Raw genomic sequence first — 16,302 nt, forward strand, 5'->3', positions numbered from 1 at the left:
AATTGGATCATATTACTTTCCTTTTATTTATTTTATCTGAAGAAGCATGAGTCCCAGCTCTAAAATCAATTGACCCATTTAAAGATACATTGACAATCGTATTATGACGACTGGATACTTGAGGTGATTTGATTGGACTCATCTATGGTATAAACATATCTCTTCAGATGGAACCCACAGATTGAACGCTTCAGATGGAGGAGGTGATAGGTGCATTTATAAACCTTTTGTATCCCAAGTCTCCTGGAGTAAGCTACACCGTCCGATCAACGGGTTGCCCTTTTTCTTAAGTAGCAAAAAATGGACTGCCTCTCTAGAGGCGGCAAAATTCTGTGCGGGTTAGGCTTCAATTCGGATCCGATAGTTCTGCTGGAATAAACATCACAGGCTACAACTCGAATTCTTAACAAGAATTAATAATCCTTTAATTAACCAGGAAGTGTCAATCCCAAATTCCCAATCCAATAATGCTGCTTCATCTTATTTGTTAACTAGAGTAGCCCTGCTTGGACTGATGAGGGAAAACCCGTCAAACTCAGCCCACTTGTGAATCAGAGTAAGATAACGGGTTGGGGTGAGTCTCAGTGGATTGGGGTCGGGTGAAGAATAACCACCATCACCCCTACAAAAAAAAAAAAAAAGAAAAGAAAACAAATCTCTTTCATTTTATCAGTCCAATAACCACATAATCTTTTGTATTGATCTGAATGGCCATGCAATTTAGATTATGTAATATGGTACAAGAAAGGAGACATATAGATGGAAGAACTTTGATGGGTATGGCCCATAAATGAGTTGGGCTTACTAGCTAGTTGATTTTTTTCCCTTTTTTATGATCCATATGGATGAATGATCTGCCAACCCACAAAGACTTTAGGTCGAGATGAGAAGCCAGTTTTCATTATAAATTTTTCTTTTATCCTCATTGAGCAACATAGTTAATTTAAGCCCTTCTTTCTAATGGGTGTCCATATTTAATTCTCATCTCTGTGAAGACAGAGATAATTAGATTAACATAGGCATTGTTTAGGGAATAGTAATAGTTTAATTTGTCAAACATTCTCAAATGGCCTCTCCTTGCCAAACTTCTAACCATGGGTTTTTTCCATAAATTAAACACACAAAAGAAGAAAAGCAATAAACAATTAGCCCAGACAGTTGTGATGATCCAATCAAGTTCCTCCAGGTCATTGGGAATCATGTGCAACCGGCGGGTCTCCGGCGATGAATTTTAGAAAACCAGAGTGTTCATCTTACAACTACTATGATTCGTTAAGAGATGGATCAGAACACCCAAACTCTTTGGAGGGGGGGGGGGGGGGGGGGGTTGGGGTTGAGGACTTGGAAGGATTCTCGTCCTAACTGGACTATGGAAATTTGCATCACTAATTTGTCACTGCCATGCTGTAAAGTCTGCTATAAACAAGGGATCGTGCCTTACTGCTCACTTTTACTTAATTTTTGCTGCAAACTGCAAAGCAAATGATTCAATGGAACTAGGCTTCTCAGCTGAGAACGCTGATTAAAATTGAAAGAGTGGGGTCCCAGCCCCACCATGAATGCCCATCCAAGGATGAAGAATTGGTATGAGTGCGATCATAAATTAAATCGTCGTTAAGACATAATGGTAAATGAGAAAGAATGTGGAGTGTGGACACGAGAGGCGCACTCGCACATGTAAACGCTGGTACACGCTCAGAGGCAGAAGGGGGTCGTTGTCTTAGACTCTTAGCTTGTTGCCACTTGCCAGCGTTAGGGACGAGGAGACAGCAATAGGGATTAGAGACCCCTTGTTTTATGACCCCTCTGGGAGTCCGTGAACTGGCAGTCCTCTCCACGTGGGGTCGTGTCACTCCTTCAGGATAATGAGCTGGATTTCATCTACTTCTCTCCAGCGTTGGATCTCTCTCCCTCTCTCTCTCTCTCTCCCCACTACTTTGTGCCCCTCTACCTTCTACTTCATCATCCACCAATCAATGGCTTATGGCATTTAAGGCTGCAATCTCTTTTTCTGCTGGGAAACTACTAAACATCCTGGCAAGTGGCAACCCCTTTCTTCCCCCTCGTCCCTGGCCCCTTCATTGTTTGTTTCAATTTTTAAGCCTTCCACCGATGCTTCAGTTTCAGTTTATATGAAGAGAGACGACTCACTCTAAAAGTCTATAACCCCAATACCCTTCATATTTTCAGGATTTAGACTTTGTATAAGATGGAGGCCCACCACAGTATTCGCCACCTTGCATTGAATAGTATGGAGAAAATCACCTATTTCCTTGTGTAAAATCCGTTCCTGAAAAAGAGCCCATGGGCTTGAGAAAGGGGTCGCCAAATCCAAACTCCAAAGCACTGATTTACTTTACATGGGATGTAAATGCGGCTTAACACAAATTTTAGAGTGTGTCCTGTGTGACCTGTGCTTTTGCCCCACTTGGGTACTCGACAGGGCACTCAGACTCATTAGTTGCGGAGACAAGAATACAGGACGACTGGGCCGGGTCCCATAGCCGATGGCGACCATGTGGGGGAACTCTGACCTACAGTTGTATTCACCCAGGGTCCGTCTGTCCTTGTCATGGTTTTTGAACCCTTTGACCCGGCGGTCGGACTGTTCTGCCCGAAAATCATCCAGGCAATCATTCGGTCTCACCCCTGAACTGTTCCTTTGATCAATGATCCGTTGATTTGAGCGATTGAAACATTGATCCATTTAACCCAAAAAAACGGTGTTTGGATGTTTTTATTTTAATTATTCTTTTATTTTTTAAATTACAATGAACCATTTATTCGGACCAAATGATCAAGGCTAAAGCGGTTCCGATTTCCGAATTGATTTTTAAAACATTGATCCTTAATTTAGGGCCGCGCCTCATTGTCCCACCCAAGTTGCATGAATACAAAAGGTTTTATGTTAAAATTTAGAACCGGTGATTTAGCTACTTTAATTTACCACTCATCTTATTAGCGCTGGAGAATTAAAAGATGGTCGGCTGCGAGGTGAGGTGATTGTCTAAAAAAGAAAAATAAATAACTAGTCGATTTTTGTTTCTTGAAATCGTTACTCAACTGAGTATATACGTACCATTTTATTTCTGCATCGCTTCTTTAGTAAGGGTACACGGTGCACCTATAACAGATCTTGAACCAGAATAGCAAAATCAAAGCTAAGAAATTGAAGAAATGGATTAGGGCCCACCGTAAGGTGGGTGATGGCAATTGGCAAGTGGGAACCGCCCGGAATATATTTGTGTGTATACTTAATCAGTTTGCATATCCATTCATTCGTTCAATTGGTGGACCATTTTGTGGGGTGGGCAACAAAGTCAAAACAAAAAAACCTGAACCATTAACCAATTGATGATAACATAACAGCTAAATATGCCTGGGTAAGAAGAGAAAAATAAATCAATCAATAAGTCCAATTGCTGATTAATAGAAAGAGCCCACGCGTCTGAGTGTATGTCATCCAACAACTGTTGAAGGATATCAGTGAAGCCAGCCCTATTCAAGGTTCCGATCCTTCTGATCACATGATTCAACTTTCCATGATTATCAACTGCATTCTCATTCAGGGTTTTGATCATCTTCAGAGCTAGGTAGCAAAACTAGATGGGTTCGTTCGTTATTAGAGGATGAAGAAAGAAAACAAAAATGAGTCACATGAGTTTGTTTGTTGGTTAGCAGGAGTACGCGTAATGAAGAAAAGAATACCAAGAAGGCAAGAATCAAAACACCCTGATCATCGATGTTGAAAAGTTGAAATAAGAACAAATGTGCAACAGGAAAGAGCCAAAACAAAAGACGTTCTAAAATAATAGCAAAATCTAACAGTTTTTGTGGGGATCACCCATCATCGTGCATGATCCATTTGCTCATCCCTCTTCACAGTCCGATTAGTGTGGATGTGTTGAGGAATTAGTAGAGGTGATGATCACGAAGCACCTCTCCCTCTGGACAGAGAGAGACTTAGCCTGCAACTGCAAGCCAGTGAAATAACCAAGATTTTTTTTTATTCAATAATATTACGGATGATTAACAGAATCGTGGGCCTTTTCTTCAAACTGAACCGATTCTTTTCTTTTTGGAAAACCGAAAACTGAAATCAATTGGTTAACTAATTCATCAATTTAGGGTTCATTTGGTTCGTAATTGGAATCAGAATCAAAATCCTCCAGAATTGGAATCGAGATGGTTCATTCCCATAATCTGTAAATGGGATTCCAATTCTGCCCAATCAAACAGTTGGAATTGGAATAGTCCATTCTGATTCCAATTCCAAACCCTTATTCCAGCAAATCAAACGGACCCTAGTGGTTATTAACAAAATATATAATATATATACCAGATTTTTATATTGGTTAACTAAACTCAAACTAACTGGTTCAGTTAACCGGATTTTTTTGGTTCAGCTTTTCCATTTTCTGATTTTTCGGCTGTTGATGAGCAACCCTAAGTAATGCTGTTAGAGAATAAAAGCCAATTTGAATACCTCAGCTAACAACTTAAGATTCTAGCTTTGAATGATTGTTTGAGATTGTATCAGAGATTTTTACTCAAGTGGTCTAATGTGTTTGATCCTTGTCACTCCATTATAGTTAATCAAATTTCAAAACAAGGTATAGGCTATAGGGGGCTGTGTTTATCCATGCTTAAAGCCCAAAGGGCTTTTACATGAAGGGACATGTTAGAGAATAAAAACCTATTCAGAGACCTAATATGCTTTTAAGGTCGTGTTTGAGAGTGCTTAAGTTAAAAATAAGTGCCTATAAGCGCTTAAAAACAAGTGCTTATTCGAATAAACACTTATTTGCATTCGACATCCAACTTTTTCAAGTGTTTATTTTTTAAAATAAGCACTTATTTTATATTGGCTGGCGGTTGGTAGTCTTTTTCTCTAATAAGCATTTTAAATAAGCATTTATGACTATTTTGTCCTTTATTTTCTTTCAAATTTTCAAAATATACCCTTTGAAAGCACTTTTATTAAATTACTTTTATAAAAATGCTTTTATGAAAGTATTTTTATAAAAACACTTTTATAAAATTACTTTTACGAAAGCACTTTTGCAAAAGCACTTTTACAAAAGCTTTCATAAAAGTTCTTTTGTAGTACTTTCATAAAAGTTCTTTCATAAAAGTGCTTTCATAAAACTACTTTCACAAAAGTGTTTTATAAGAGTGCCTTCATAAAAGTACTTTTATGAAAGTACTTTTGTAAAAGTGCTTTCATAAAAGTACTTTCTTAAAAGTGCTTTGTAAAAGTGTCTTCATAAAAGTACTTTATAAAAGTGTTTTCATAAAATTCAACTAGGGATAATTTTATAAATGGTATTTTAAAATTCAACTAGGAATAATCTTGTAAGAAAAAAATTGAATAAGTGCTTACTGTATAAGCACTTTAAAAGAACTAGAAATTTAGCTTAAAAAATAAAGTTCTTTTTCAGACTTATTTCTCAAATACTAATAAGTACTTAATGACCCAAATAAGCATTTATTTTGAAGCACTCCCAAACATGGCCTAAGGCCTAAGTTGAATGATCTTGAGAAATACATCTCATTGGAGTAGACAATTTTATTTTGACTGAAGTCATGAATGTATTAGGGGATCTTAGTATAAAATTCTATATCGCATATGATATAGAGGATTCCATTGTGTATGACCTCAGCGTCTCTATTTAGTTATTGTCCAAAGTCAATGATTCCTGAATCCACCACAAGAAGTAGGGTTGTTCACAGGTCGGGTTGGGTCGGTTTATTGGGGTTTTCCCAACCGACCCGACCTGATCGGGTTACCTGAGATGGAAACTGAAACCGACCCAGTGTTAAGCAAAACCGACCTGGTCGGTTTGAGTTGGGTTGGGTCGATTTCGGTTTTGCTCTTGTACAAAAATGACATAAAAGCCTAGAAGGAAATATTTATTCTGAAAACTGAAAACTGAAAACTGAAGTTTTTAAGATATTTTCTGGAAATATATTTAAAAAGTTAGAATTAGAATAGAAGACAAAAGTTATCAAGAAAATAGAAAATCAAACTGTTTTATACAAAGAAGGCTGAAATTTGTATATTTCAAGAAATTTTCTAAGTTCTAATCTAAGTAAAAAAGGACACCTAATTCTAATTGTAATTGCCTATTTGATGTAAAAGACTATAGAAAGTAGGATAGAGACAACTTAGTTAAATAGGAAGTAGAAGACTAGGTTAGGTTGTAATTAGGAATTAGGATAGAGGCAACTTAATTAAGTAGGAACTAAGTCGATTCGGTTCGAGTCGATTTCAGTTTTCACACAAGAAAACCAAAACCGACTCGAACCATCGGTTTATGAATTTGTACAACCCGAAACCGACCAGTGCATATAAAAACCTGGCCAACTCGGGTTGGGTTGGCCTGGATTGATCGATTTGATCGGGTTGGGCCTTCTTATGAACAACCCTAACAAGAAGTGAATTCCAAATCAGTAGTTGGACCAGTATATCCTCGCACGACAACTCATGGCAAGCTAAGCATGAACCTAAAATACATAAAAGTAAAAAAGAAGACAGGGGAAAGGACTCACCAGGTTTATATGAAAAACCCTTTAATTCGCACTAAAAATGGTTAAGGAACTTATTAAACATAAATTGCTACTCTTTTGCAGAATCTCCGAGGAAGCACCTATGATTTACAATTTTACATACTAAAATAAATGGATTGTTATTTCAAATTAGGTACTATTGCAAAATATATAAATAAAAAAAAAACAAGTACTCGTGGGTTATAAAAATTCAAGTTACAAATATAAAATCTATATATAGAATCCTCATCCTTTAAATAAAGATGTAAGTTCTTTTTAAAAAAAAAAAACAAAATAAAGAAAGATGTACATTCAAAAGCTGAAAAGTAGGTTTGCAACTTGAGTGGGATCGAATTCAAAATTTATTAAAGTTTGAATGGGTCCTGTCCAAAACCCTAGGCCCTACACAGTATAAGTTGACCTGTTTATAGGCTGGGCTTTGGGTTCGGCCCATAAATGTTTTACATTGCCTCACTTTGGGCTTTAAGCCAAATTCATTCAAATTTTGACAAAAGTTAAGTCTAAGCCCGGCCATGAACAAGTCTAATATCTCATTTGCATCCTATGAAAAAGAGAAGATACAAGAATTATGCATCCTCTTCCTATAAAAATATGACTGGCGAAAAGGACTAGCAAAGAAGAGTATTGTTATATCTATTCCAGTCACTTTAAAAATATCCAAAGGAATTATTTTCACAAAATACAAAGGAGTTACTGAAAAGCCATAATAAATAAATGAAGGATTATATGTCGCTTTTTGTTTAGAAAAAAAAAACACAACATTTTACATGCTAATTTAAAGAATTTTTATCATTACAGTAACTAATCTCCTGAATAGAATGTAGGGAACAATAAAGAAAGATGAAAATACTGATAATGAAATGGAAAAAGAAAAGACGAAAGAAAGATAGCTTTACATCCACGGGTTGGGAGTACCGTCTTTTGTTTACTCTATAAATATTGTTATCATATTTAATGTGATAATAATATTTTGACCTCAAAGTTAATGTGATAATAATGATTTGAGTAAAACATTTAAACTGACTTTAGTACCCAAAAACAGGAAAGCTTCTTTTCAATTACTACAGTAACCTCTTAAGATTATATGACCCTCAATTCATCTAATTTTGCATTTACTTGAATATTGCAAACTAATTAAAACAGGGCCTGGTCTGGTTATTTAGGGCCTTTGGGAGGGGTAGACTGGATACACAAGGACCTACAGCATTTTTGTACAAAATTGGAACTTTTCAGTCTCCAACCCATGTTCTCTTGCTTGTTAACCCAAGATATTACCGATGATCAAGGCAAAAACTAATTTCCTTTTATGTCTAAGGCTGCGTTTGGTTGCGGTGCAATTTTTTTTTGCACTAGTACAAATGCTGAGAGTGCAAATGAAAAAAGAATACAAATTCTTGATTAATTTTGTTTTGGGTTTTACTTTATTCTGCTTCATGTCTTAATTTACTTCATTTGTACTGTAATAAAACAAAATAATCTAAAATTTGGAACAAAAATAAGTTAAAATTTATATTCAAATCATTTGCACTGCCATAGTTTTGCATCAGTACAGATTTATTTGCATTGCAACCAAACACAGCTTAAGTGTCTAATATTTTATATATGTGCTAATATATTAGATCCTTATTGTTGTAAATTGCAATCTCCTAAAAGAAGAATTCCATGTCAACTCAAGTGAGTAGTAACAAATGTCCACTGTTGTAATCTCAACCTTTTTCTTCACCCATGTCTATGCAAAGGTTATACTTATCTTCTACCACGCTGTACTGAATATGGAGCAACTATAACTATTACTAGCGGGACCCGTGCGATGCACAAGACTTATTAAGAGAGCTAAATAATAGAAAGGATCATATACTAAAATACGCCTTATAGTTTCATGGATTTACTAAAATCTATCCTATAGTTAGCATTTTACTAAAACACCATTTACAATTTGCAATGGATTTAATCAATCTTCCATTAGATGATAGTGGAAATGACAGTGTTGACCCTAATGTTCATTTAAATAAATTTAATAAAAATAAATAAAAATAAAAATACCATTTTTGCCCTTAATAAGACACGGGCAACCACTCCATTGACTATATTTGGTCAATTTTGTTTTTCATACAAAAAAAGTGTTAGGGGTATTTTTGAAATAAAACATCATGGGCCTAATGGCAAAACAAACACTCCTTAATGAAATGTTGATTAAGTAAATAAGTTATAAAATATATGGGATGTTTTAGTAAAATGAAAGCTATAAGGTAGGTTTAAGTAAATATGTAAAACTATAAGGTGTACAGGAATGGCAACGGGGTGGGAATCATATTCCCCATCCCTGAACCAGATATATATATTATATATATATATATATAATCTAGGTCGGGGTCGGGGTCGGGGTGGGGTGGGGACCTCAATCTCCATCCCCAACCCCGACCCCGACCTTGACCGAGGATTCCTATTAATCCCCATCCCCGCCCCACCTCACCAAAACAATCCCCATCCCCAACCCCATCAGGTCGGGGAAGTCGGGTCCTCATTGGGGATGGGGAAAATTGTCATCCTTAAAAGTGTGTTCTAATAAATGACCCTAATAGAAACACATAAGAGTATACAATTGTTTTATATTTTCAACTTTTAAATAATTAATAATTATTCATATTTTACATAATACATTTAATAAAATTTTTATAATACAAAAATAACAATAATTAATTTCAGTTAGATTTATTAATCAAACTGATGAAACCGACCAACATGATTAACTCGATCCGAGTTGGTCGATTTTCTAGTATTTTAGGTTGGATTTGGTTCAAAAATTTTCCAATTCAACCAAATTGGAACAATTTCACTTTGGTCATTTGTAAACTAACCAAAATCGAATGACCTAACCATGGATATATATTAATATTTTATATTTTAAATATAATTTTTAATATGGAAAAGTGGGAATTTTCCCATATTTATTAGTCTAAAATATTTTATATCGTAAATCTAATTTTTAAATTTATTATTTAATAATTGCACTATTATTTTTAAAATTAAATTAAATTTTTAATTTTAAATCTTTTGAACAGACTGACCAAACCAAAAAGTTGACCTAAACCGATATATGAACACTCATAATTTCAGGTAAACTAATTTTCTTACCTCTGATAAATAGCAATAGTTTAATTTCCAATAATTATTGAAAATTTAAAGCAAAACTACACAATTATTGAAAATATATTGATAATAAAAAATACAATAATTACAGAAATTACAAAAAATACAATAGGTACTAAAAATATATAACTTTGTCAATAAATAGTATAATCTCAAATAATAGTTTAATCTCTTCTAAATATTAATTGATAACTTATAACAAAAATACAATAAATTAAATTTAAAATTTTCAATAATAGTAATTTAATATCCAATAATTATTGAAAGTTTTATATTAAATAACAAAACAAAATAAATTTATACATAATTATTGAAAATACATTTTTCACAAAAGACAATAAATATTAATTTTAATATATATAATTATATAATAAATACAAATTAAGGGTTTAAAATTATTATTAATAAATATAATTTTTTTGAAAGTTATTTTCTCAAATTATTACTTGATATAAGTGAAATTAATTATTTAAAATATTATGTAAAAGTATTAAATTATTATTAATTTCAATATTATGTTATAATTATTTTTCTACTTTTTAGATTTTTTTAAATTTATTACATAATTTCTTTATTTTAACTATTTAAAATCTAGTTATGTTAAATATTTTTTTATTTAAAATATTTAGTTATTTAAATTCTGAAATAATATGTAAAATATTTAAATTTTAAGTATTAATTATTTATTGAATTTAGTTATCCATAAAATCATAATCTAAACTATTATTACATAATTTCATTATTAATTTTGTAATATATTAATTTATTATTAATTTGAATATTATGTTATAAGTATTTTCTACTTTGAAGAAATTTTTTAAATTTATTACATAATTTCGTTATTTTAACTATTTAAAATCTAGTTATGATAAATATTTAAATAATGTACAAAATATTTAAATTTTTTTATTATTTAAAGCTATTACATATTATTAAATATTTAAAAAACATTTAAATTGATAATCTGGAAAACATAATTTAAATTGTTAGTACATTATTTCATGATATATTTTGTAAAAAGATAAAATTATTTTTGTGTTTTTAATACATATTTTAAAGTTATTATATAATTTTGTTAGAATATTTAAATAATTGTTAAATTTTTTAGTCCAAACTTTGTTTAGATAGATATAGATAAAAAGTAGGGGAGAGGATAAATAAGAATTAGAGATAATTTAGGAGAGAAACTCTCTACTAAATTAGAGATAAATAGGAATTAAAGATAATTTAGAAGATAAATAGGAATTAGAGATAATTTAGAAGATAAATGGGAATTAGAGATAATTTTGGAGAAAGTGGGGGATAGTGGGGGGGGTAGTTTAGGAATAATTTTAGGAGAAGAGATTATTTAGGTTATTGGGAAAGTGAATCTCATTGGTTGTTTAAAAAATGACATAGAATTAAAAATAAATAAAAAATTCAAAAAAAGGAGAAAATTTCTAGACTTCCTTGTTTTAATATATATATATATATATATATATATATATATATAGATTACATAATTTTATTATTAATTTTATAATATATTAAATTATTAATAATTTGAATTATATGTTATAATTATTTTTCTACTTTGAAGAATTTTTTTTAAATTTATTACATAATTTCGTTATTTTAACTATTTAAAATCTAGTTACGATTTAAATAATCTATAAAATATTTAAAATTTTTTGTTATTTTAATTTTATTTATTTAAAACTATTATATATTATTAAATATTTGAAAAACATTTAAATTGATAATCCGAAAAAAGCATAATTTAAGTTGTTAGTACATAATTTCGTGATATATTTTGTAAAATATAATCTTATGTGTTTTTAATAAATATTTTAAAGTTATTATATAATTTTGTTAGAATATTTAAATAATTCACATTTTTTTAATCCAAACTTTCTTTAGATAGATATAGATAAGTAGGGGAGATGATAAACAGGAATTAGAGATAATTTAGGAGATAAACTCCCTACTAAATTATAAATAATTTTGGAGACAAATAGGAATTAGAGATAATTTAAAAGATAAATAGGAATTAGAGATAATTTTGGAGAAAGTGAGGGATAGTGGGGGAGGTGGTTTAGGAGAAATTTTAGGAGAAGAGATTATTTAGTTTATTGGGAAAGTGCATTTCATTGATTGTTTCAAAAATGACATGGAATTAAAAAAAATGAAAAATTCAAAAGGAGAAAATAGATAAATAGCTTCTCTCAAACGAGAGACATGCCGACATGGACGAACCATTTTTAATATATATATATATATATATATATATATATATATATATATATATGTATATATATTATTGCTTGGGATGCACTACATGTGGTAAATTTGAATGAGTTTATTGTTTAAGTTAGGAATTAAATCAGGTTTAACATGTAACTAAGGTGCTATTTGATAACACTTTTTAGATGTCTGAATCTGAAATATGATCCAAAAAGTTTTTTTTCAAATCTGAAATTTTAAGACTCAGGCCCGTCACTTAACCTGTTCAGACGCATTTCAGACATGGCCTAAAGTCAAAAGTGCCCCTACCCCATTCTCTCTCTCTCTCTCTCTCCCTTGTCTTCCCGCTACCACCGGTGCAACTTGCAAAGGCGACGCTTCTCTCTCTCAAGAGGGTGAGAAATAATAATAATAATAATAATAAATAAATAAAATAAATAAAATAATAATAATTATTATTATTATTTTAATATTTTTATTAAACATTAATTGTTTTATTTGTGTTATTTATTAATTATTTTTATTAACTAGTAATTTTAATTATTTCATTAATTTTTAAAAATTATTTTAATTTTTATTTATGTAAATTATTAAATATTAATTATTAATTATTTTAATATTTTTATAGTCATTAATTATTTTTTTAATTTTAACTGTCTCATTTATTAATTAATAATTTTTAATTATTAACTTAATATTTTTTATTTGTATTTTTTCAATATTATTTTGAAGTTGAAAATTATTTTTTATGAGATAATGTGAATTGAACACAACATTTCCAAATAGTATGTTTTAGGAGTAAAATAGTAAAATCAGTGAATTCCAAATGGTTAAGGGTTGATCCAACACAAACAAACTTATGGATTTAGAGCCTCTAAAAAGTAGAAAAGCACCTATGCTTTTTTCAGATTTTAGATACAAATAATATCTTTTTAACTTTTTAGATTTCATATTTCAGATTTATCAAATGCCACCTAAAGGTCTATTTTATTTAAAAGATCTAGACCCGTATTAATTAATTAACATATTAAAAGTCTTCATATTTGAGTTAGTATATTAAATTAGAAAGGTTTGATATTTATTAATTTGGGCCTCACACCATTGGAAATGAATACCTTTTTTAGGGAGTGGGAGTAAATACCTTACCTATTTTGAGGGTAGAGGTAACCATGTCCTCCAATAAAATTGACATTAGAGTGGATATTTGTTTTGAGAAGAGAGGTGACCATATGTCTCATGAAAAAATCAAGCTAGTCTAAGGGCTATAACACCCCTCAAGTGATTTTTGATATATATTGGTTGATTGCTTATTACTTTTGTAAAACCAATTGATTGAGTTTGTTTTTTATATATCATACATTTGTTTTTTTATATATCATACGTTTGTAAAACCAATTGAATTGGACCAATTTGGACTGGTCCAATTCAATGTCTGGAACATCCAATTTGTTCAAGTTCATTTTGATTTAGATTGGTTTCAACCCAAACCCGGTCTATTGACACATATAATTTTATCTTATATCAATGGACCAGATATTGGCTTAATCCAACCCATTCCAATATAAATTTGTTACGAACGGACCAGCTCCAATCCAATCTAATAAATATTTTGGACCGGATCGGTCTAATCCAATAGGTCTTGTTGGTCCATCCAACAAGATGCATTTAATATAAAACTACTCCAAAAATTGTTCAAATTGTGTGTCTAATAGGTTCTTATCCTTAATAGACGTTAATAGATAAGTGAAATAACAAAAATACCTATCAGGTGTCGTCTAATTTTCTTTATCTACCACTTCCGCATAAACCAGTTCAAGAGCTGAGCAACTTGAAATGGTAGCACTTTAGATGTAGCGACTATGGTGGAGAATTGTTGCATTCATTAATGCTTGAGTTCCTACAGTCTTCTTTTGCAATGGAATGCACAAAATTGCATTGATTCCTACAAACCAAATGAGTTGTTCTGTGGATGACGAAAGTATGTAAACCTTCTCTCCGGATTTCTCAATTGAGTTTACTAAATTCTCATATTTCTTCCTCATCTTCACATGCTTGGTCCCGTAAGAGACCTTACCCGAATCATCGTTTAAAAGCAATTCCATGATATTCTTGAGGGTTGAAATGTCCTTGGCTGCCTTGGCATCTCTTACCAGAAACATGGTGGTTGAATCACTTAATGTGGTGTTAACAACAAATATATGTAATTTGTTATCGACGATTTGTCTCAACCGCATCCTCTCCGCTTCAAAGATGAGGTATCGTTGAAATTGATCCTTGATAGAACATGTGCTTCTGATCACCACGCAATGAATACTATTGAAATCAATATGCTTTACAAAACAAGAAGAAACTTCCTCGAAGAAGTCCTTCAAACCCATCTTACCTCTATTGGAACCACTCCCTCCACCCTTGCATGAACCCATTGGATTTGGATTTTGATCCCCAGCTTCAATCCAAGCACAAAGCATATTTGTAGCCTTCCCCCCACCAAGAAAACATGAGTGATCTCTTCTTGCATCAAAACCACTGCTAATTCAGCATCAACACCACGATTGCATTTCTCTACCAATGCATCTAAAGCCTCCTTATCCCAAGCTTTCTTCATTATCTCCAGAGGCTTACGTGGCTCAATTTGCAATGTGTGAAACACACCAGTTGAGACAAATTCTTGGTCATGGTCTTACCATGTACTTGCTACACTGAGTTGTGTTGATCGTATTCAAGGCTAACTACTTTGACATTGAACCTCATCTTTACCCTTATAGTATCCTTTCAGACAGAAGCCTTTTTAGAACAGTGCACCTGTTTGAAGAGACATAGAAAGGAAGAGATATAAACGAAACCGGTCGTGGCCAAAGTGGTATATCTGCCAATAAGTTCCTTAGCCACTCTGCCTCGGACCCCGCCAATTCTAATACAATGAATCTGGCCTCCATTGTTGAGCTGGTATTACATGACTTCTTTACTGATTTCCATGATACTACTCCTCCACCTAGGGTAATAACATATCCACTGGTGGAAGTACTATCCTTTGAATCTGAAATTCAATTTGTATCAGTAAAGCCTTCTAAAATAGGAGGAAAACCTGAGTAGTGTAAACCAAAATTTATAGTTCCTTTTAAATATTTTAACAACCTTACTAGAGCTTCTCAATGTTCATTTCTAGAATTATGAGTAAGCTCACTTAATTTTCCCACAACTATAGCTATATTTGGTCTTGTGCAATTCATTAAATAAGACACTGATCCAATTATACTTGCATACTCCTTTTGTAAAACAGGTTTTCCTACATGTTTCCGTAAGTGAATATTACAGTCAAGAGGTGTTTTAACAGGTTTGCAGTCATAGTGTCCAAATTTTCTAAGAATACTCTCTACATAGTGCGATTAAGAGATAATAAAGTTTCCTTGTTGTTTATGGATTTTAATCCCCGAGATTACATTAGCCTCACCCAAGTCTTCAGCATCAAATTTGGACATTAGAAATTGTTTTGTTTCTTTTGCTACATCCAAACTTGTTCCCATTATTAGCAGATCATGACTACTTTATCATCTACAAACTTATTATAAACGCATCTACCAAAATCATTCCTGTTATATCCATTAGTTACTAACACATTATCAAAATTTTCATGCCATTATTTGGGAGCTTGTTTTAAGTCATATAGAGACTTAATTAATTTGCATACTTTATTTTCTTGTCCTGGCATCATGAAGCCTTTAGGTTGCTCAATATATATTTCTTCCTCTAATTCCCCATTTAAGAAAGTTGTTTTTACACCCATTTAATGAACTACTAGTTTGTAAAAGGATGTTATAGCAAATAAGACTTTAATTGTAGTTAACCTTGCAACTGGGGAGTAAGTGTCAAAGAAATCTACATATTTCTTTTGTCTGAAACCTTTAGCAAATAGTCTGGCTTTGAATATATCTATTGTACCATATGGCTTTAGTTTTTTCTTAAAAATCCATTTACAATTCAGTGCCTTAGTACCAGAAGGGAGATTTACAAGTTTCTAAGTGTGATTAGTGACTAAAGAGTTCACTTTTTATGGCTTCTTTCCAAAATACTATATTAGGTGAGGTTATGGCTTCTTGATAGGTTACTATGTCCTTGTCCACCAGAAATGTGAACATTCCATCACCCGAGTTTGTTTCTCCCCTTTGCCTTTACTTCTCCTTAAGTCTGGTTCTTGATTCCTAAAGTCGATGTTGTCTTGATTAAGTGAAGTACTGATTCCTTGAGCATTTAATTATTCTTGGTTTCTGTTTTGGATTTGGAAGGGTTCCTTATTTATTGTTTCTTTTCTCTATGGAAAAATGTGTTCAAAGAATTATGCATCTCGGGACTCAATTATTG

General features: G+C 32.0%; 1 protein-coding gene across 1 annotated transcript; it reads right to left on the minus strand.

Annotated features, from left to right (window-relative positions):
* Window positions 1–13,787: 13,787 nt before the first annotated feature.
* LOC104606025 (protein PELOTA 2-like) lies at window positions 13,788–14,411 on the minus strand. The gene has a single exon (XM_010271030.1). It carries the CDS (start codon window positions 14,409–14,411, stop codon window positions 13,788–13,790), a length of 624 nt encoding a protein of 207 aa, XP_010269332.1.
* Window positions 14,412–16,302: the final 1,891 nt, after the last annotated feature.

The sequence above is a fragment of the Nelumbo nucifera genome, chromosome 1 (assembly GCF_055504915.1).
Source record: "Nelumbo nucifera cultivar China Antique chromosome 1, China Antique-T2T, whole genome shotgun sequence".
NCBI classification, from domain to species: Eukaryota; Viridiplantae; Streptophyta; class Magnoliopsida; order Proteales; family Nelumbonaceae; genus Nelumbo; species Nelumbo nucifera.

Excerpts from the sequence above, each read along its gene's own strand:
- LOC104606025 (XM_010271030.1), bottom strand. The coding sequence starts at position 14,411 with ATGCTTTGTGCTTGGATTGAAGCTGGGGATCAAAATCCAAATCCAATG.